The sequence below is a fragment of the Pseudochaenichthys georgianus genome, chromosome 6 (assembly GCF_902827115.2).
Source record: "Pseudochaenichthys georgianus chromosome 6, fPseGeo1.2, whole genome shotgun sequence".
Taxonomy (NCBI): Eukaryota; Metazoa; Chordata; class Actinopteri; order Perciformes; family Channichthyidae; genus Pseudochaenichthys; species Pseudochaenichthys georgianus.
In genome coordinates, this window is record NC_047508.1 from 37,743,712 (window position 1) to 37,762,725 (window position 19,014).

The 19,014-nt window shown below is 39.7% G+C and overlaps 1 protein-coding gene across 2 annotated transcripts in view; it reads right to left on the reverse strand.

Moving 5' to 3' along the window:
* Positions 1-2,045: 2,045 nt before the first annotated feature.
* Positions 2,046-19,014, reverse strand: part of lingo1a (leucine rich repeat and Ig domain containing 1a) — a 147,286-nt gene continuing 130,317 nt past the window's right edge. For both annotated transcript variants that reach the window (XM_034086065.2, XM_034086064.2), the window contains one exon: positions 2,046-6,188. In XM_034086065.2, coding sequence (XP_033941956.1) covers positions 4,332-6,176 — 1,845 coding nt within the window. In that variant the 5' untranslated portion in view covers positions 6,177-6,188 and the 3' untranslated portion in view covers positions 2,046-4,331. The remainder of the gene's footprint in view (positions 6,189-19,014) is intronic.

Genomic DNA, 19,014 nt, shown 5'->3' on the forward strand with positions numbered 1-19,014 from the left:
GTAAATCCAAGGTCATTTTTTACCTAAGAATCATTGTGTAAATACTTGAAGATGTGCAGGACAAGGTCATATGGGATTTGGCTCATATAGTAGTCTCCAAACGTTATCATTCAGTCCAGTGGAAGCCGGTAACAAAAGAATCTGTCATCTCAATTTCGCCCAAAAACCATGAAGAGAGGAATTGAGTCAACAGCCTCCGGAAACAGACACATTGACGCTCACTTCAGAGCATAGGATGTTGCTGCTTTGATTTTCACTGAAACAACAGGAGACACTCCTACTTTGAATTGTGTGTCCAGTTTACTTGGAAGAGCTTCAGATTGCTCAGCCTTGGGGATTCATCAAAAGTAGGAAGTATTCAACGGGCTCTTTAATTGTTTCACTTATCACTGAGATTTTTTGGGGACGAAAGTTATACAACTCTTCTCATAGTGTGATCAATAACAGCCCATAGACGTCACTCTGAGAGCATCCAGCATTTTTAAATATGTCTTTCTAATCCTCTCCCGCTTCTTCAGTACATGTTGAAGTGGACTTTGGATGACTGAACAGCAAATGATGTAACATCAAGTAAATGGCACCTTTACAATTGTTAATACCCCTGAATATAAAGAAACTTGATATTTTTAATATGCAACAGTCCAGTGATACATACTGCACCACTTTGGAAATATATATAAAGGCCGTCCACATAACACGTTGCTGCTCTCCAGCGCATATCAGACAACAGCGTGTGTTTTAAGACAATTGTTGTTCGGTGCAATTTCATATTGTTCCTTAATAATGCATGAACATGACTATTTACGGCAGATGGAGTTTTACAACGGTAGAGTAATATACACTAAAATATCACATTGTTCTGAGTTGAGCATGACGAGATGTATCCCTCTATACTAAATTAAACCCATCCAACTTAATTCAGGTTTTTACATTAGCATAACGTGTATTTTATTTCTCAAAATAACAATATATTCATATTTCACCTGTTATAAAAGACTTGACATGTGTAGGGGTTTCAAACGGAAAGTGTCTAACAATAAATACTAGTTGTGTTTTTAAATATCAGATGTGCTGGTTACTCTTTCCAGTGGATTGCCATATTGACCATGCAAGTCCTTTTGTACATGTTAGCCCGTTAACTCCCGATTGACTGGTCTTTACATTACTGCAACTTACTTATTTCTAAGTGTATGTTCCACATCGACCCACGAATGTTAAATGACTCTCTTTTGTATGTTAGGCCTCTGATGCTTCTGTTGAGGTGCTACAGACAGCACATGTATACTTTAACTGCATCACTTATTACCCAGATGTATTCAACAACATGGTTTTGGGAAAGTGCAAGCAACACCCAGAGGTGTGTCTGTATGTCCATGCTTACTGGGAGAGTTGACTTGTCGTACTGTGTCAGAATCTATTTGCCTGTTCCTGACCTAGATATTTAAACACAGCTCTAATATCTGAGGAATGATAACAATGGATGTGACCAGTACTCTCCAGGGATCTCAAGCCTCAAGAATATTTTCTCTCCGCCTCTATTCTGCCTGTCTGTTTTCAAGTCAGAAGACACATGAGCATGCTTTGATAGAGCCTGAGGAGAAGAGATGTCAAAAGTCCCCCTGGAGCCTACCAAGGAAGCAAGGAATAATAAGGAAATGGACAAAGATCCACACATAATGCAGAAGAGAACCATATTTTATAAAACACGGCTATCCCAGTCCTATCCCTTCATTTCCGATAACCTTCAAAACTTGATTTGCTAATGTTTCACTAAGAGACACCCTAATATGAAACACTTTTGAACGTCACCAACTAATTACCTTGCCAATATACAGAAGTATATTTTTAACATGACACATTAGCAGTGCTAATGAATAATATTCCCTATACTTAATGTTTGTGATCCTTTACTAATGGTGGTTAATTAATGTTTAGAGGCCAGACAAGTAAACATGTGACAAACCAATGCCCTGTAAACAAGTAATTAGCATTGGAATACATGATGGTAAATTACCTTGCGGTCTGCATAATCATTTAATGAGGTATCCAATCAAAGAAAATAAACATTAAATTGTTTATTTGTTCACTGATAGATACAAAAAAATACAGCCAAATGTGCAGCTAGACTTCAGATTTGACATGTGTAAAAACACATTAAAGGGGTATTACACTATATTTCACTTTCATAAATCTGTATAGAGGAAAAATAAAATGTATTAGGACTCGTATGTACACAATGTAATTTATGTGACATTGGTATGAACCAATGTTATTCAACCCTACACACAGACACACACGGCTGTAGTTTTTGGCAATAAGACAGTCTTTACCAACAACACCTTTTTTAAATCAAGATAGGACCATCATGTGTTTAAAAAAGTCCATAGATTGTTTAATACAACATACCATATTCTCAACAATTCAACATCAATGAAATTTTGTTAATTAAAAAAAAAAAATCTGCATATTACCTTTATTGCACAGAACAATTTGAATGTATTTTCCATAGATTTATTTTTGTAACTTTTGTTTTTAGTAAAAAGTTGGCTTGGACAACATGTTCAACATAGTCCTGGGTCAAAAAAAATAAAATGGTCGAACAGAAACAAACAACGGATTCCCGGGATCACTCGGGACCAAAAAAAGGCTGGGTACAGTAGCCACGCTTTGAACAAAGAGAGCATTCAGCAAGAGGGAGAACGATGAGCCATATCCAGTGGTATTTTTTTTTTCTTTATGCAAAATGGATTACACCAAAGCTGCTTCAGATTGCTCCGTGGGTAAAACCATCTGTGTCACTCAAACCATCTGCATATTCTGTCCATACTTCCAGCCCATTACTTTGTCGTTGTCTGTAATGTCATCCATCATAAATAACTTAGCCTTCATCCTCACACATGTTGCAAAGCCAAGCTGTCCACAATGTGTGCTCGGAAAGGAAAAGGCTGTAACGTCAGATGTGTATATGCAGGTCCAACTGGGAGCATTATATGCACAGTTCTTTTTCCACTGACAAACATTGCACATTTCTGGGGAATAGCAAACCTTTAAATGATCCTGGAGGGTAATATGTCCATGGCTTTGATGGGGGGGGGATCATCGACATAAACAATTGATTTTGTAAAACGATCAAGAAAAAAAAGAAAACTATGAAAGAAGTATTCTACAGCTTGAAGAGCACATCTATTAAAACATGTGAGCACCAAACTTTTTCTTTCTCACAATCATGTTGAGCACAAATAAAACCATTATTAAGCGCTTACAGTATCAACGTCCTAAAATTAACTATTCAGCTTCATCTATTGTTGGTACAGAGCTCCATCATATCAGCAACATCTCACATTTCATTATGTATCCTGCTCTCCATCCATGTTTGTGCACTGTGTGCATAATAGGGGTGACTGACATTGACACTGATATCAGATACATGGCTCACAAGGCTTTACGAGAGCAATTTCCCAATGATAAAAATCCTGTTAGTCACATTAAATTGATTCTTACATACCCTTTTGTTTGATTTGTACAGTACATAACTGAGCATTGCAATTAATATTTTAAGTGGCACTATACAGTATGTACCCTTATATATCTGCATTATGTCATTTCAGAGCACTTATGTGTATCATTCTGTTTGTCAGGTCACCTAATGACCAACTGGTTTAGAGTACCCTTCATTGTTCTTTCTCAGACAATAAGTTGGCTATGAATGAGCTGCAAATAAGATGTTCTATTGTGCCTCGTTCTGTATTTCCTATCATGTCATTGTGCTATACTTTGTTATATATCTCTGCTCACTGGTGGGACATACTCTTTTGTTTTCATCAGCGATTGTGACCAACATATACATTTGATGGTTTCCAGAACAATCATCACTGTAGGAAATAAAACGGACCATATGTAGAACATAGTATAATGGTGATTCATTTAAAGTGTACGTTGTATACATGTGCTCATCAACCTATACAAATCTCATTCATAACTTGACATCCAACCTTGGAAACAAATGTAAGAAAAAAATAACATAAAATAAAAAAATACAGACACAAAACAGCGATGTTTGATCTGCCCCTCCCATACTGGCTGTTTGAAGTGTTTTCTTTTCAGATATATTGTTCCCAGTATAAATCCACAGGAATATGAACTGATATGACAAAGTTGACTTTCAGTTGATGCCTTCACAAGTCAGGAAGTGCTCTCTTCTTTAGCACTTCCATCAGAATTTACTCTATGTTCACAGACCAGGATCCACAGGTTGGTAAGGGAGGAAAGAAAATGTCTTCTTTTCCATTTGTCTTTTTTTTTGTTCAAAATGAATAAATTCCTCGTCTGGGTTATATCATTTTCATGTTAAACTTGCGAGGAGCATCCGCTGTGCTGCTGCTCATGCCAGCGTCCGATTTCCGTGGCACATACTCGATCTCGATGTTGTGCTTCGTGGCGCCTTTACCTCTACTCCATAGGAAGAGCAGCACCAGGCAAAACAAGACGACACCGAGAAAAGAGATGAAGCCCATTGTAGTGGCAATGATCAACGTCTTAATATCAAAGGGGAAAGGGGCATTGGCTCGTGTACCATTACCAGTTTCAGCGGGCTGGTTGGAGATGAAGGCTAAAGTCTTGTTGGACCTTTGTGGCCAGTCAGGCGAGTAGCTATGGATGTGAAGGTGAGCAGGGGAGCTGTCATTTCCGCCGGCGTTGCTAGCTATACACGCATATGTACCATTGTCTTGGGTCTGGGCATATCGGACCTCCAGGGTACCATCTGGCAACACGGAAAGCCTTCCAATTGTCTTGGAGGTGATGAACTTCTTCTGCGGAGAGAGCCACATTATCACTGGAGAAGGATCTCCCTCTGCTTGGCAAGCGAAATGAACAATGGCTCCCTCGTCAACATATTTCTGCTGAGCTTTGCGATCCCTAATCCTAGACTTGCGACACGTGAAGTAGTTTGGCTGCAGGACATCTGGAAAGTCTTTGAATTCTTTGCCTTGGACAAACTCAGGGGAGGCACAGGTAGGCTGCTGCCTGTTGAAGTTCAGTCTCCAGCGTCGTCGGAAAACCCATAACAGTCTGCAGTCACAGGCCAGGGGGTTATCGTACAAGGCAAGGGTTTCGAGGTTGCCGACTGAATGGAAAGCAGACTCCTCTAAAGTAGTTAGGGTGTTTCCAGAAACATTTAGGATCTTCAGGTAGTTTAGACCACGGAAAGAGTAGGGCTCAATCATTGCCAGTCTGCCTCCAACCAGGTGGAATTCCTGCAGACGCAGAAGGTCATGAAGCTTATTCCCCTCAATGGTATGGATAGGGTTATAGGAGAGATTAAGAAAGCGCAAATAGACCAAGTGCCGCAGGGCAACATAAGGAATTGTTGTCAGGTTGGCATTTGCAATGGTCAGGGAGGTGAGATTTAATCCATACAAGCAGTTTGGAGTCATCGTATCCAGATAAGGCCAATTGGCTATTTCCAACACTTTCAGCCGGTAGAGCCGTTTGAAGGAATAATCCCGTATCACATTGATATTGAGGAGACGCAGCCTGAGCGTGATCAAATTGTGAAGGTGTGTAAAAGCATCTGTTGGTACGGAGGACAGGTTGCACTTCTCAAGACTCAGATGCTCAAGGCTACTAAGCCCGTGAAAAGCTCGGTGGGAGATGAAAACAAGGTCATTATCACCCACCTCTAAGGACCGCAGGTTGTACAAATCCTGGAACATGTAGTCCAACAGGATGACAATCTTGTTCTCACTTATGTCCAGCTGTGTGAGATTGCTCAGGCCTGTGAAGACCCCGAGCTGTATCAGCTTGAGCTTGTTGCTACGCAGCCCTAATGTCCGCAGACCGTAAAGGTTATTGAATGCTCCAGGTTCAATGGTGGAGATGGTGTTTTCACTGAGCTCCAGGTTTTCGAGGTTGGGAAACATGGCAAACTCGTCTGGGTTGATGGTTCTGATGCGGTTCTTGCTCAGGTCCAGCAGTTTTGTTTCTGCAGGAATGCCCTCGGGAACTGTCATGAGCTTTTTGCGGTGGCACATCACAGAGCGCTCTTGAACATTGCACTCACAGCGGGATGGGCAGCCTGTAGTTGAGCCAGACAGCACGGCGCCAAGCATCAGTATCAGAATGGGCTGCCAGAAAGCCACCAGGTAGCTGTGCCCAGTCGCTTCCCTGGCCGCCATCTTATCGGTTACCTGGGGAGACACAAAGAAGAGGAAAACCATTTAGTTTGAAAATGAAATGTACCAGCTTTGACACCAATAATAAACTACCGAGCATTTCAGTGCAGATCTGGAACATTAAGTACATCAGCTGAAAGAGGAATATAGGAACATGTGCAATGAGATTGTATGCCATGGTTTGAGCTATAGAGTGAAATTAAAATATGCAGTATACTAAAACACTTTCCTTCGCCATTGCTTGCATTTTCCGCTGGACGGTTAGTTCAACATACAAATGCTGAAAAATGCCATTCTGGTGTGACACAGTTCCTAACAGAACAGAGAGTATGAATCCCGCTGCAATATTCATGCCACAGACTCTAGATGAATAGTGGTGGGCGGTTACGAGGAATAAGGTATGTGCTTGCATAATTGAGAGTGCTGACGGTTCTGAATTTTGCATCGTTCACTTTTCTACACAGAGCTTCAAAAGGTATTTCAAATGCAAGCAGCTGCTGTGAATGCACTGCTATTTGTGACACAGGTTGTGATATCTTAGGAAGTACTGATTCTACCAAGACATTCAAATGCCCAACACATCCTAGTAATCTACATACATCTCATCCACGCTCTAATTTTGTCTCCTGTATTCTGAACACCATTTCCAGTCCACACCGTACAGATGATCAATCAGTCAATTGCATCACCCTGACATGAAGTGAAGGGGCAGAGCTTCATGTTGAGCACATCTGTGAGCACATCTGTGGTTTGATCTGGGTCCATAACGTCTTTTTATTTTTCAATCCCCTACGCTTTTCATCCTACGTCTAGCCTGCGTTCACTGTTTGAGTTTTAAAAAGAAGCAGTAGGGGGGTGGAGCAGCAGTAACAGGAGGATGCAATCAAAGACGGATGGTGGCAAGTGTGATGTATGTGCTGTGGCTGACACTTGGCTCATGCAATCCTTTACGATAAAATATAGACCTTACACCACCAGGGAATTGGATTCAGAGAGATAAATACGGGGTTTAAGAAAAAAAAAACTAAAACATTTAACTCCAATTCTATCTTTAAGCATGCTTTCACATATTCCACTTACAACGTTATTAACAATTGATGTTATCATTTCATAATTTCCAGTTATATGTAAAAAACTAAAATGGCATCCTCAACATTAAAGGGTGAATTAATGATAGTGTCACTAATGCTATGATTGTAGACGGATGTTTTAATTAAATGTTTAACCATCAATTAAAATATGTAGTTTTTCAACATTCAAGTACATGTTATGGAACTGTAATTAACTCTCAGTGAAGTGTGAGAAAATAAACCCCCTTCATATCTAGTTCACTCTCATCAAGACATGTCTCTGGGGGACTCCTGTCTGCGTGTGAAGGCTGCTGTCACCATACAAAGACCTTCGTCAGTATTATGCAGTTTCATCTCTCTCTGTAAATTGCCACATGATCACATGGTGCGTTGTTGCTGATCCACATAAGGTTTGTGACGGATAGTGCACGTGTTTTTGCTTGAACAGATTTCAAGGACCATGTTACATTTGACGAGTATGACTGTGTAGAGCAAAGGCGGCACAAAACCTGATATTACAGTTACATTACGGTCTACAGTTAATCATGGGGTGACATGTTACTACCATTGTGATCACATAATAACTTCTTCCAACTAAACCAACATGCAACTGGACATCAGACTCATAAAAAAGGGTTTACGGGTTAGATTTATTTCACACAATTGTACTTTATTACTTCAGAGGTCAAAGTCCAGATATGAAATTTGATGAAACCATCTTTAATCTAGTGAAACCGGGAGATTTCAAAACAGGCGGAGATGATTGTTACCCTCACCAGAGCCTGCTGTGCTCCTTCCCGCCTCGAGCCATCCTGAATCATTCTTATTCCTTAACCCCCATTGATCAAGTCAGCGCTGAGTGCCGTTAGATGGAGTGGAGCGGGGCCGCGTATGGCATGCTAAGACACCTAAGAAGAAGGAGTGTCCTTATCGCAAGCTCAATTCCATCAGTCTCCCTGTATCATGTGGCTATCACATATTGAATATCAGTCGATGAGATACTATTATGTCCAACTCTATTACCACTGATACTGAAACCCAATAAAGAAAATGGTCAAATCATAATCCCGTTGGTAAAGGTCCATGACTTCAACTTGAGCAGGTTATAGACCCAGGTGAGACCTTGTAATGAGTCTTCTTAATCCTCTACAGTTTTAAATTATCCACACAATAACACGACACAAAATAACACTGAACTTGATTACTCCATTATGATCCATCGTATTATTTTCCCAAGAGCCATTAGAGAGAGATGTTGAGTTTTTACAGTCATTCCTTTTTCTTTTTTTTTTACGGCAACTTTATTGCACATGGCAAATAAGTACAGCCAGGGACACATTAGGATGAAGAATGGCATCCACCGGTACACATTTGCCGCTCTGTGTTGTTAATGATCTGGTGTTATCATTCCCTTGCAGGCAGAGAATTACATTAATTGACGTGAAGTGAGAGGGGGAGTGCTTCTCAAAGAAAAACATGTGGCCGAGTAGAAGTAAGACATCATTGATGAATAAATAAGGACCCTATGGGGCAAGACCAGTAATAACAATATCAACGAATGCCTTTATGATAGAATCCACAGGGACCCTGAAGATGTTGAATCATATCAGGAAATGAACGGTTCCCTATGTTCCTATTATAACATAGTGGCGTACGAGCAGCCATCAGTGGATCTATCATAATAATACGGACAATCTTAATACGGTGCTTAAGATATTGTTTCGTTATATACCCAAGCCACTCAAACAACAATTTTTCTAATAAAGATAACGATATTTTTCACTTTGCACCTTGTTGATTGAACAGGTTGTGTGCACCCACTTGCAGTGAGTTGTTTTAATTGTTCTAGCATTTCAAGTAGGGAGGGTATTGTTACAAGTAAAGTGTTGCTAAAAGCTTTCGTTTACCTGTCGCAGCATCACTCCTGAGCCTAGGTAAATACCTGTAAGCTTTTGATATCCTTAAGAAGATGCTGACATTATCTGTTACACATAGTGTTAAAAGCCTTTAATTCCTATTCCTCTGCAAACTGCTAAGTCAGCTGGCAGTTGTATCCTGAGAGGACGGACCAAGCTGTAGAATTGCATCTACTGTACTATTTGAATGGCTGTGATAGTAAAGCAAACCCTAACTCGAAACCACATTTACTAGATTTTAAGATGTACATACTATGTTTTTTTCATTGGATAATTAATCAGTGAAACAATTAAAAATCAGCTTATAAATGTCACTGCTACATAAAATGGTTATTGGTTCAATTATTTGCCGTAAGCAGCAGTTTAGAGTTATAACACAGAACATGTATAGTGACGGCCACTCTGCGTTAAATCCATCTTAACCAGGAGAGTGACCTTTAGCTCCCCAAGAAAGATCACTTTAACATTGCTATAAATGTCGCCTAGCTGAATTTCTCTAGAAAGGTTACCCTTGTGTCATTGAGAAGCTTAGCTGCCTGGTAGGCGTGTTGGCTGCTGCTCGGCCTGTGAAATGGCAGGGCTTAAATGTAAGTCGACGCCCGACAGATGGACAGCAAAGCCCTAATCCGGGCGAAGAAGCTGGTCGGAGCAACAAGGTGCAGAACTCTTACGGCGGCCAGCTGTTGTCCCGATGAAACTCGGCCATGAAACCTGTGGACACCTGAACCTGAAGTTCACCTCCATGTTTCTGTGCATGTGCTCTGTCTAAATCCATCACATATATGTAAAGTAACTGGGTAAGCAGCCTATTTGCAAGTGCCCATAAGTGAGAGAGTTTCTCTTTCTTGACTCAAAGGGTAGATAAACTGTTTGCGACAATTCTACTTTTCCTTATCTCAGCTGTACTACATTCTATATATATTGTTTGACTAAAGATTGGAATACATAAAGCAAATGGTGATACTACGATTACATTTTGTTAGCCTTAACACATAGCATGCCTAAAGCCATATGTGTCCCTTTGCTTAGAACGTATTGAGTGGTATGGGTGTTAGGGTAAGTGATCAACTACATGTCTTATTGTTGTGGTCACATGTTCAAATGTTTTGATGTATTTTCATAATGATTAAAGCACTGGACATACATCTTCAATTCAGTGGGATTTCCTCTCCAGAGGATATCATTACTTCCAGAGATTCAAAAAATAAAACAATTTGCTACTGATTATGGCAATAACGGGTGACAATATGTGCAGAGTTCAGTATTATTGTGGTTGTTAAAACTCAGTCATTTTCATTGCACCCAAGTTGACGCATGCTCCTTATTGGGGCTATTTTTTAGAGATGTGGTTCGGTGTTATGTGAAAGAGACCGTATGTGCTGTTATATCATGATTAAACTCATAAGCCACGCCTCCCCAGCTCAGTTCAGAGGTCCATCGTACATCTTTGGTTCTTCAGGAGATGTGTTTTCAAAGAGGAACATCCCCCAGAATGTCAGGCTTTTATAAAGTAGATGCTGACTTTTGACAAGACTCCCTAATTAGGACGCACGCACGCACGCACGCACGCACACACACACACACACACACACACACACACACACACACACACACACACACACACACACACACACACACACACACACACACACACACACACACACACACACACACACACACCACAACATCGAAGTAAACAAAAAAGGGAAAAAACCTGCCAATAGATGTTTTTGGAGGAAGAAGGGTACAATCAAAGCCACATTTGATAGACATGCAAGTTCTGAAAATTATAATGTTTGTGTTTTGACAAATAACACATTTACATATTGTATCACATTCTCACTACATGACCTTTAAAAAGAAAAGAAAACGACATCTCTGAATAAATCAAAGAGGAGAATATTGTTCACTGTTTATAGCAACAATATATATTTTTATCTTACAATTATATTGTTAAAAGAATAATGTTATGCTGTTTTACATACACCCAAACTCAGCTGTCCCTAAGAAATACTGATTCACATTTTCGGTATAACAATATTTGTATCAGCGACAAAGGGATGAAAGCATGTAAACTATATCAAAATAATAATTTATATTGATTTATCTCTTACCATTTTAAAAGTGACCCATTCATAACATTAATTTAAAGTGCCTTTCAAAGTGCAACAATATTTGATTTGATTCATATTGAGCTGAACCTTTACTGTGCATTTGAGTTTTTTTTAGCCTGTCAAGCTGCATAAACATCTAAAGTGAAGTTGGATCTTCCTCAGCCAAGAAGTATTCATCAAATACTAATGCTTTATCTGTTGAAAAATATGATAAGATAGAGCATGTTTATGGTAAACAAGTTGCTGATTCTAAAGCATTCAACATCATTTTATTTCCCTCTTCTATCACTTTCGTCCAAGTCTTGAAGTGTTTTTGATTTAAAATGAACAAGGCAGATAATATGGAAGCTAGCAGATCTGTGAGCCTCACAGCAATGATTTGAGCTAAAACATGCTATCATCAGAATGCTAACAAACAGCCATGCTAAATGGTGATGTTTAGAAGCCTACCATATTCCCGTGTTAGTTTAGCCTGCTAAAAGATGCTAATAAGCCTAGTAGGTCGTAAACCAAAGTATTAGACATTATTGATAACATAGCCTGATGATAGCGCTATATGAAACGTTAGACTCTAACGTTTCATATAGCGCTATCATCAGCCGTATCACCCGTACTCAAGTCGGTCGCGAAAAGGTCCAGCTTGACTTGGGCAATGACTCGCGCATCTGCTCCACAAGATCAATGACCGGTGTGTCTCTTTTACGCTTCAGAGTAAACAGAGGCTGGGCCACTCGGGAGTTGGTTCTGGGCCGCATATGGCCCGCGGGCCGCCATTTGAATAGGCCTGAGAGGGTGTCTACCAGAATTCAAGAACAAACTATACACGGTCATGTAACACGCTACGAATAAACACTTATGGGTACAAATCGGTTGTATTTCTTCCATGGGCTGTAGTACAATTCAGAGAGAGCTGCTGGAATGGCGGTTCCCTTTGTTCCTCAAAGGCTGAGAGAAAATGCTTTCACAGGCGGGAGGGCTGCTTCTAACACGCCTACTGCTGTGTTCGGAGCAGCTGTTGTAAAAATCTCCATTTGTCTGCGTATTGCTTTTTCCCATAATGCTTTGTCCCCTGATCTTTTTGGAGAAGGACAACTTGCTGACAGAGCCTTCAAGGCTTGAGGCGATTATGACACGGGGCACACGGTTACACACGGATTCTTCTCCAAACACCGCAGGAGATGCCAACCTGCGGTGCTCCGGTGCACCACTTGCTGCTACGCTGGCAACCATCAAAGAAAGCACCGCCGCCCGCCATGGCAATACATGAAGGAGAAAATAATAACCAGGGAAGGACACAGGGCTTTGTATTTCAGACTGTGGATCATGGATGACTGATTTACTGTGTGGGCCGAACCTGGCTTGTTCTAGTTTGTTTAGTTTGGAAGATTGAGAAGCCAGCGCTAACAAGGTCCCACGGGGACGGGGTGCTTAAAGAAAGTCTGTACAAAAAGTGTATATATTTTTTCATTCAGCAGTTCGAGTCATGTAATTTAAAAAACGTTCAGATCACACACTTTGTTTCACTGACTGCTATAACATTTTAAATGTTGGTCAAACAAACTAAGCTGTTTTTAAACCATGTTCGGTTACTTACATCAACTTTGTAGCAGATAGCTTTGTAGATGTCATCTTTAAATAATTGTTCATTGTAGTTGAGCTCTGCTTTAGATCTTCACTACACAAAATAGTCCCTAAGGCTGTAGTAAAACTTGAATGAAAATAGCCCCAAATGCTTCTCCTTGAAAGAGTGTGTACTTTGAGACAAAAAAGCTGCGACTGTTTGCACAAAGGGCCCACATAACAATTAGGATGATTGTAGTTAAGTTACAGATTTGTCTTTTGAGAAAATGTTCGTCTCTTGCAAAATGTACCAACAAGTTTTTGATTCGGAAGAAACACAGACGCCTCAATATTATTATTGTAATGAATTCTCAGGCTATTGTGCCAAAAGCAAAGGAGCTTAGGAAATACTCGTTCCCCATCGCTGCTTTGAAGAGCTGCCATGAACACGTTTACATCTGTTTTTTCCTCAGCTATATAAGATATTTCTTGTTGTTTTTTTCTCAATTTTAAACTCAACAGCAATAACAATTGAATACAACCAAATAACTTAATTTAGGAATACCAGTACTTGAAATCAAAGCAGTCATTTTTGAAAGGTGCAGATGTTAAGAAATACCTTTCTAGGCTGAGGGACATTTTGTTTACATAGGGACTCGCAAACCCATGATATGCTTATATGAAGTGAGTGGATTTGACAGCTTCCCAGAGAGTGTTTGTCTTGGGGGTTACATAAAGGAAGGGGGTTTGTATTTTGGCTTATGCAACAACCACTACATCCATACGTCTGAAGGATGTAGCTTTAATACCTGTGACTACACCGCAGGCTACACTGGTTCCTCAATGAAGGAAGTCAACATAGAAACATGCCTTAATTGTATCATGAATAATTTGAGCTATATATCTTATCAGCTGCGATAGGAACTGTGAGCGGCTTAGAGTCATATTGACTTTAATAGTGACTGGCATCTACGGGCTGCCCTCCCAATGTGGTGAAGAACATGTCCCGTCTGCTTAGCTCGCCCTGCAGCTCAAAGTGAGGGAAATGAGCTGTAATTAGTTGATAGAGAGAGGTGCAGGAAATGCCACATGAATGCACTGGGATCAGACACTGGAGGATACTGCTACTGTAGTGGGTAGGGTTCAGGCAATACACTTGCAAAGGGGAGCTCAATGCAATGCTTCTTTTATAACAAGGCACGTGGTGCTGTGGATAGAGGGTTGTTGTTGGGATCAGGGGGTCACAGGTTCAAACCCCACTGCAGTCAGCATGTTGTTGTGTCCCTGAAGACACTTCACCCCAAATTGCTCCTGTGGGGATTGCCCACAGTATTGAGTATGTATGTCGCTTTGGATAAAAGCGTCTAATAATTGACATGTAATGGAATGTATAATATTCATTATCACATTATTATTATTATCGGTTTTCTATGTAAAAATAACTAAGAAATGCTTTGGGTTTCTATTGATGGAGAAAAACAATGAAAGATCTCATAACTTGCAAAAGTGCGAAGACCTACATTTTTAACAAAGCCTTCGGTTAGAGCTCACATTTTATTCATTTGATTTTGATGGTACTTAATTTGAATAATTTGAATGTTTTTTTGTTATTTTAATTTATTTTGTATTTCTATTTGTATTACATACACTATTTTGTATTTTCATTTAGCTGTAACTCCATCATTTACAATGTTGTTATATGTTTTAATTTGTAAAGCCCACTGATAAAAACGTGTTTTGTGATATTGGGCTATAGGCTACAAATAAAGATTGATTTGATTTGATAACTCGACATAGAGTTTTAAACTAACTACTATAGAGGCCAACATAAAAATATTACCAGCAATATATATTATGCCTTTTTAAAGTCGTTGTAATGGGATTTGTCCCTTGGACAGAATACTAAACTAAAATAGTCAATGTTAGAAAAGTATTCATCTTTAATGGGATCCTAAAAATGTTTAATGCATTTCAAAGAATTAACAGCAGCTGATACAAATTGTTATCAGTCTAATAACTTTCACATATTATCTATAACAACAATCCAGTTAGTGATCTTTGTAACTCCTTTTATGATTAAGAGAGTAAATGTTCAATATCTCTTCGCACGGACGTCTGATAATGCATTGCTGAATGGCAACAGCTATTTCTTTTTGAGTATTGAGTTATTTGACATTGAACGGATAAAAGCAGCAATCTGTCCATGCGTCTCCAAAGTCCTTCCTCCCACCACTTGATGTACCATCTCACATCTCACCATTGACACGTTTGCACCACTCTCAAAAGAAAAGAAAAGTAAGCATCGAAACAACTTCTAACCTCGACCTTGTCTAATCTTTTGAATTAGAAAGTTCTTTCAAATAGTTGCTTTTGCACGACATTCCCTAAATGCATCTCATTCAGAGACACAGTCTTTCATGGATTTAAAATGGATGGCAGTGTAAACACACCTTTTAGAAATGTGAGAATGTTCAACACACACAAAAAAAATACGACAAAGCCTCCTCAAAGTTCTTGATTTATGACAAAGTACTGCGTGAACAAAGTCACCTAAGCTTTCTCATTTAAGATTGATCTCTTCTTTGGAGTTGGCTCAGACAAAAACTCTGTCTCATAAGTGCTTTATCAAAAAATCAGTTATTACAAGAAGTGCTCAAGTGCCAACCAAAGCTCTGAGTCAGATGATGTTTCTGCTCGACAACAAAACAAGTGTCTTTTTTTTCTGCTCTCTTTTGCAACGTGACAAGTCAAAAAGGTAGATTTAACCTCCCAAATAATTAGTGACAGGTCTGCAGTGTATCACGAGGGTATAATGGCTCTTGTTTTAATGTGTTGACCCAGACATCTGTTGACTTTCAACACTAAACTATAATTACAGCTGACCCAAAACAACACGGCATTTGAAATTCAAAGAGTGCTGTTCTAGCTGCCAAACAGTGACTCAGGATCCCTACTTCAAGCAAAATGAATCACCTGATTGTATATGCAAACAAAATGGCGCCTGTTGAAATGCAAAGGGTGGTAAATTAATCGTCCATATGCTGCGGTCTGCTCAGTTATTGATTAAAATGGCTTTCTGCTGATAAAATAGGCTAGATAACTGACACATACTGGCAGTGACAATAATTCACAGTATTTAAGTTATAGAGGGATTAGTTACAGACTGTAGCCAATAAATATGCTTTTGCAAAAAAGGCATGAATCAGACAAAAACAATGCTGTAAAACTGAGTCTACTATACAATCGATTGTTTCCAAAAACCTATACCACAGCTCATCAATAGGTACTCTTATTCTCAATGTAAGCATCCAATATTTATATCTTTCCATTTCTGAGTATCAATTCACTGTCGATGCTTTCTTCCCCCTCAACACTCCACAGAGAGTGGAGCAGCCCTCGCCGACCCCACCGTGGCTCCGGTGCAGAGATAGGGGAGATGTCCTCTGAGAGATTGCCCAGAAAGATGAAGCCTTAATTAGCCAGATACAACCCCACATAATGGCGCTATTGATATAGACTGGGAAACGAGGACTAAGCAGAACAAAAAAACAAAGACTACTGTATATAAGATGGCTGAGACGGGCTTTGGAGGCGGTTACAAAGTAACTGCAGTGGAAGGAGAAAAGGGGCTCTCACTCTCAACTCCAGCAAGGGGGCATTGTCTCCTCTCTCTGAGCAATCCACCTGCTCCAAATTCTCTCATAAGAAGCTTAGAGGAAAAAATGCTGACCTTCATATGATCAAAGATTATGTGGAAGAAAACAACAACAGTTTTTTGAAGTACTTAAGCAATAGCACTCCTGGGAGGTTCGAGCAATTAAAGGCAAACTGACTTGTCTAAGCTGTCCTTGTATCCTCCCGTTCCCTATCTTCGGTTCCCTCTTGTGTGAGAGGAGGTCATAAAGATAGTGAAAAGAAAAGAATCACATCTCATTAGCTCTGCTAATCCTACTCCATACTAGAGGGAGCTGAATCTCACTTTTAGAAAGACAATCTAGGTATTTCACATGCTACACAAGGATCAATGACAAGGTGACCCTGTGGAGTAATACCAGATGGCTTTGGGGTTGGCAAAGAGGCTGCAAATCCCGTGTCAACACGAGTGCACCCCTTTTTAAAGATGTGACGGAAATGTGCAGGAGAAGTTTCTTTCAGCTTTTAAAGTGATTATGCTAAAGAAGCTTTAAAATGGCACATTTAGGGAAGCTTATATAAACCATGTGTGGATTAATATCTCTTAGAAAAACCTCATTAGATTTTGAGAGCAATTCATGTCAAAGCCCATCCAGCCTCAATCTGCAGAGCTGGGAAGTGAGATCCGTCTGCCACTCATGCTCTAATTAATGATATATTTTTTTTGTCTCCTTGAAAAGAGCAGTGCCTTTGTTGAAGCGTGCTGACAGGGATATGTTATGCTCGTGGACACACACTTTTTGAATTTCATCTTTGTAGTCTTGTCATGTTAGCCTTGTTGTGATGTAACTAGTATGACATTTACAGAGGAGACAGTGCTGAAAAAGTGCTGGCTGGGCTGAACAAAACATTTTATATTTATTTATATATTGTTATATTAACATATATTTTTGATGATTGAACATATTTGTATTTATAGCATTGGCATGGAAATGAAATAACAGGAACTTCGGAACAAGCATCTTCTTACCTGAGAGCTACGTCATGAAACAATGCATTTGTGCTTCAGGGCAGACAATCGTTGCAATGCTGAACAATTCAAAGACATTTAAATGTTGCTTTTAGAACAGAAATGTAATCAAATGATAAATTATTCTTTTTATAGTTGTTTTACAATGACTCAGATAAACTTTTGATAATTGAATAATGTTTTCAGTCTTAGGCAAAACGTGGTTTGGCTGCAGCTTTTTACAATTTCAGCATTTGCTGTTTTCCTCTGTTTACTGTTTCACCCATAATTGCCAACATTGTAGCAGCAAGCACAAAAACCTGAATTATGTATATGACATTTGCATATCTAGCACAGGTTCAGCATTAGGGTATACTGTACGACAGGTTACTCCGGAAGCTTCTGTTGTGATATCAGACGCAAAGAGCTATTTACTTCTCATCATGAGCAAGATTTTAAATTCACAGTTAGTCACGCTCTCCATGAAGCATGTAAGATTACTTTTTTTTCACACCTTGAAATGACTTTTCCAACATCATAATAACTTTTGCCCTCCGTTCCACCTGTCTTGATGAATCGGTTATGAGAGGGAAGGGTTAAATTGCCGGGACCCTCCTCTGGCCCCACATCGACGCTCTGCAGACCTCCCAATTCCCACAGGTTCCCAACTACTTTGCACTTCTGTGGCACGTCACTTGCCAGCGTCCAACAAGGTCAAATGCCATTTTCATTTTCTCGCCTTTGATCGCTGCCTGGTCGTTTCATCAGTCTCGCCCTCCCACTCGCCCTGCCACCACCACCATCCCACCGCTAAACCTGCACTCACTCATCCCCCCAGATTTAGAGCATGTACAGTAGCTGATATTAGTAACTGTCTGTCAAAAGTTAAAATGTAGGTAACAAATGGAGATGTACAAAAACAAATGAATCCTGAAAATAGATGCTTTTGATCAGATGTATCGACTCGTTTCATTCAGCAGTGCGTGCAAAATCATTACGTCCGAGCTAGGATTTCCTTTTAGAGGAGATCAGATGATAATCCATGCAGACAGCAATGTGCGTTGAGGTGTGGCAAACCTGAGTCCCAAACCTTCTGGCAGTAATTCTGCTTCTCGTGTCCTTGAACAAAACTTCCTGCATTCTGTTTTCTTCCGAATGAAAGCTGAAAAACATCGACTTAATGAGATTCTCCATCTTGCCTCTCTGCTTAACCAACCCACCAACACTGTGCAGCCCAGCGTAGAGAGGAGTTATTACTGTATGCAGTCCTGCAAAGACACACTAAACGCACATTACAAATCTACAATGTTACAGTACAGTGCTATTAGTTGTAACATTAGCATTATGTCATTGCTATAGTTCTCTGCTTTGTGTAACCTTATAATCTAACAGCTCAAATTATTCTGCTTTCTAAACGGCATTTTAAAGAAATATATATTTATAATGTAAGAGCTGTGGGATTATTAATAGCAATAATCCTAACAATACATTATACAAATACATGTAACACATTGCTCATGCACCTCAGCAAATAGCTCC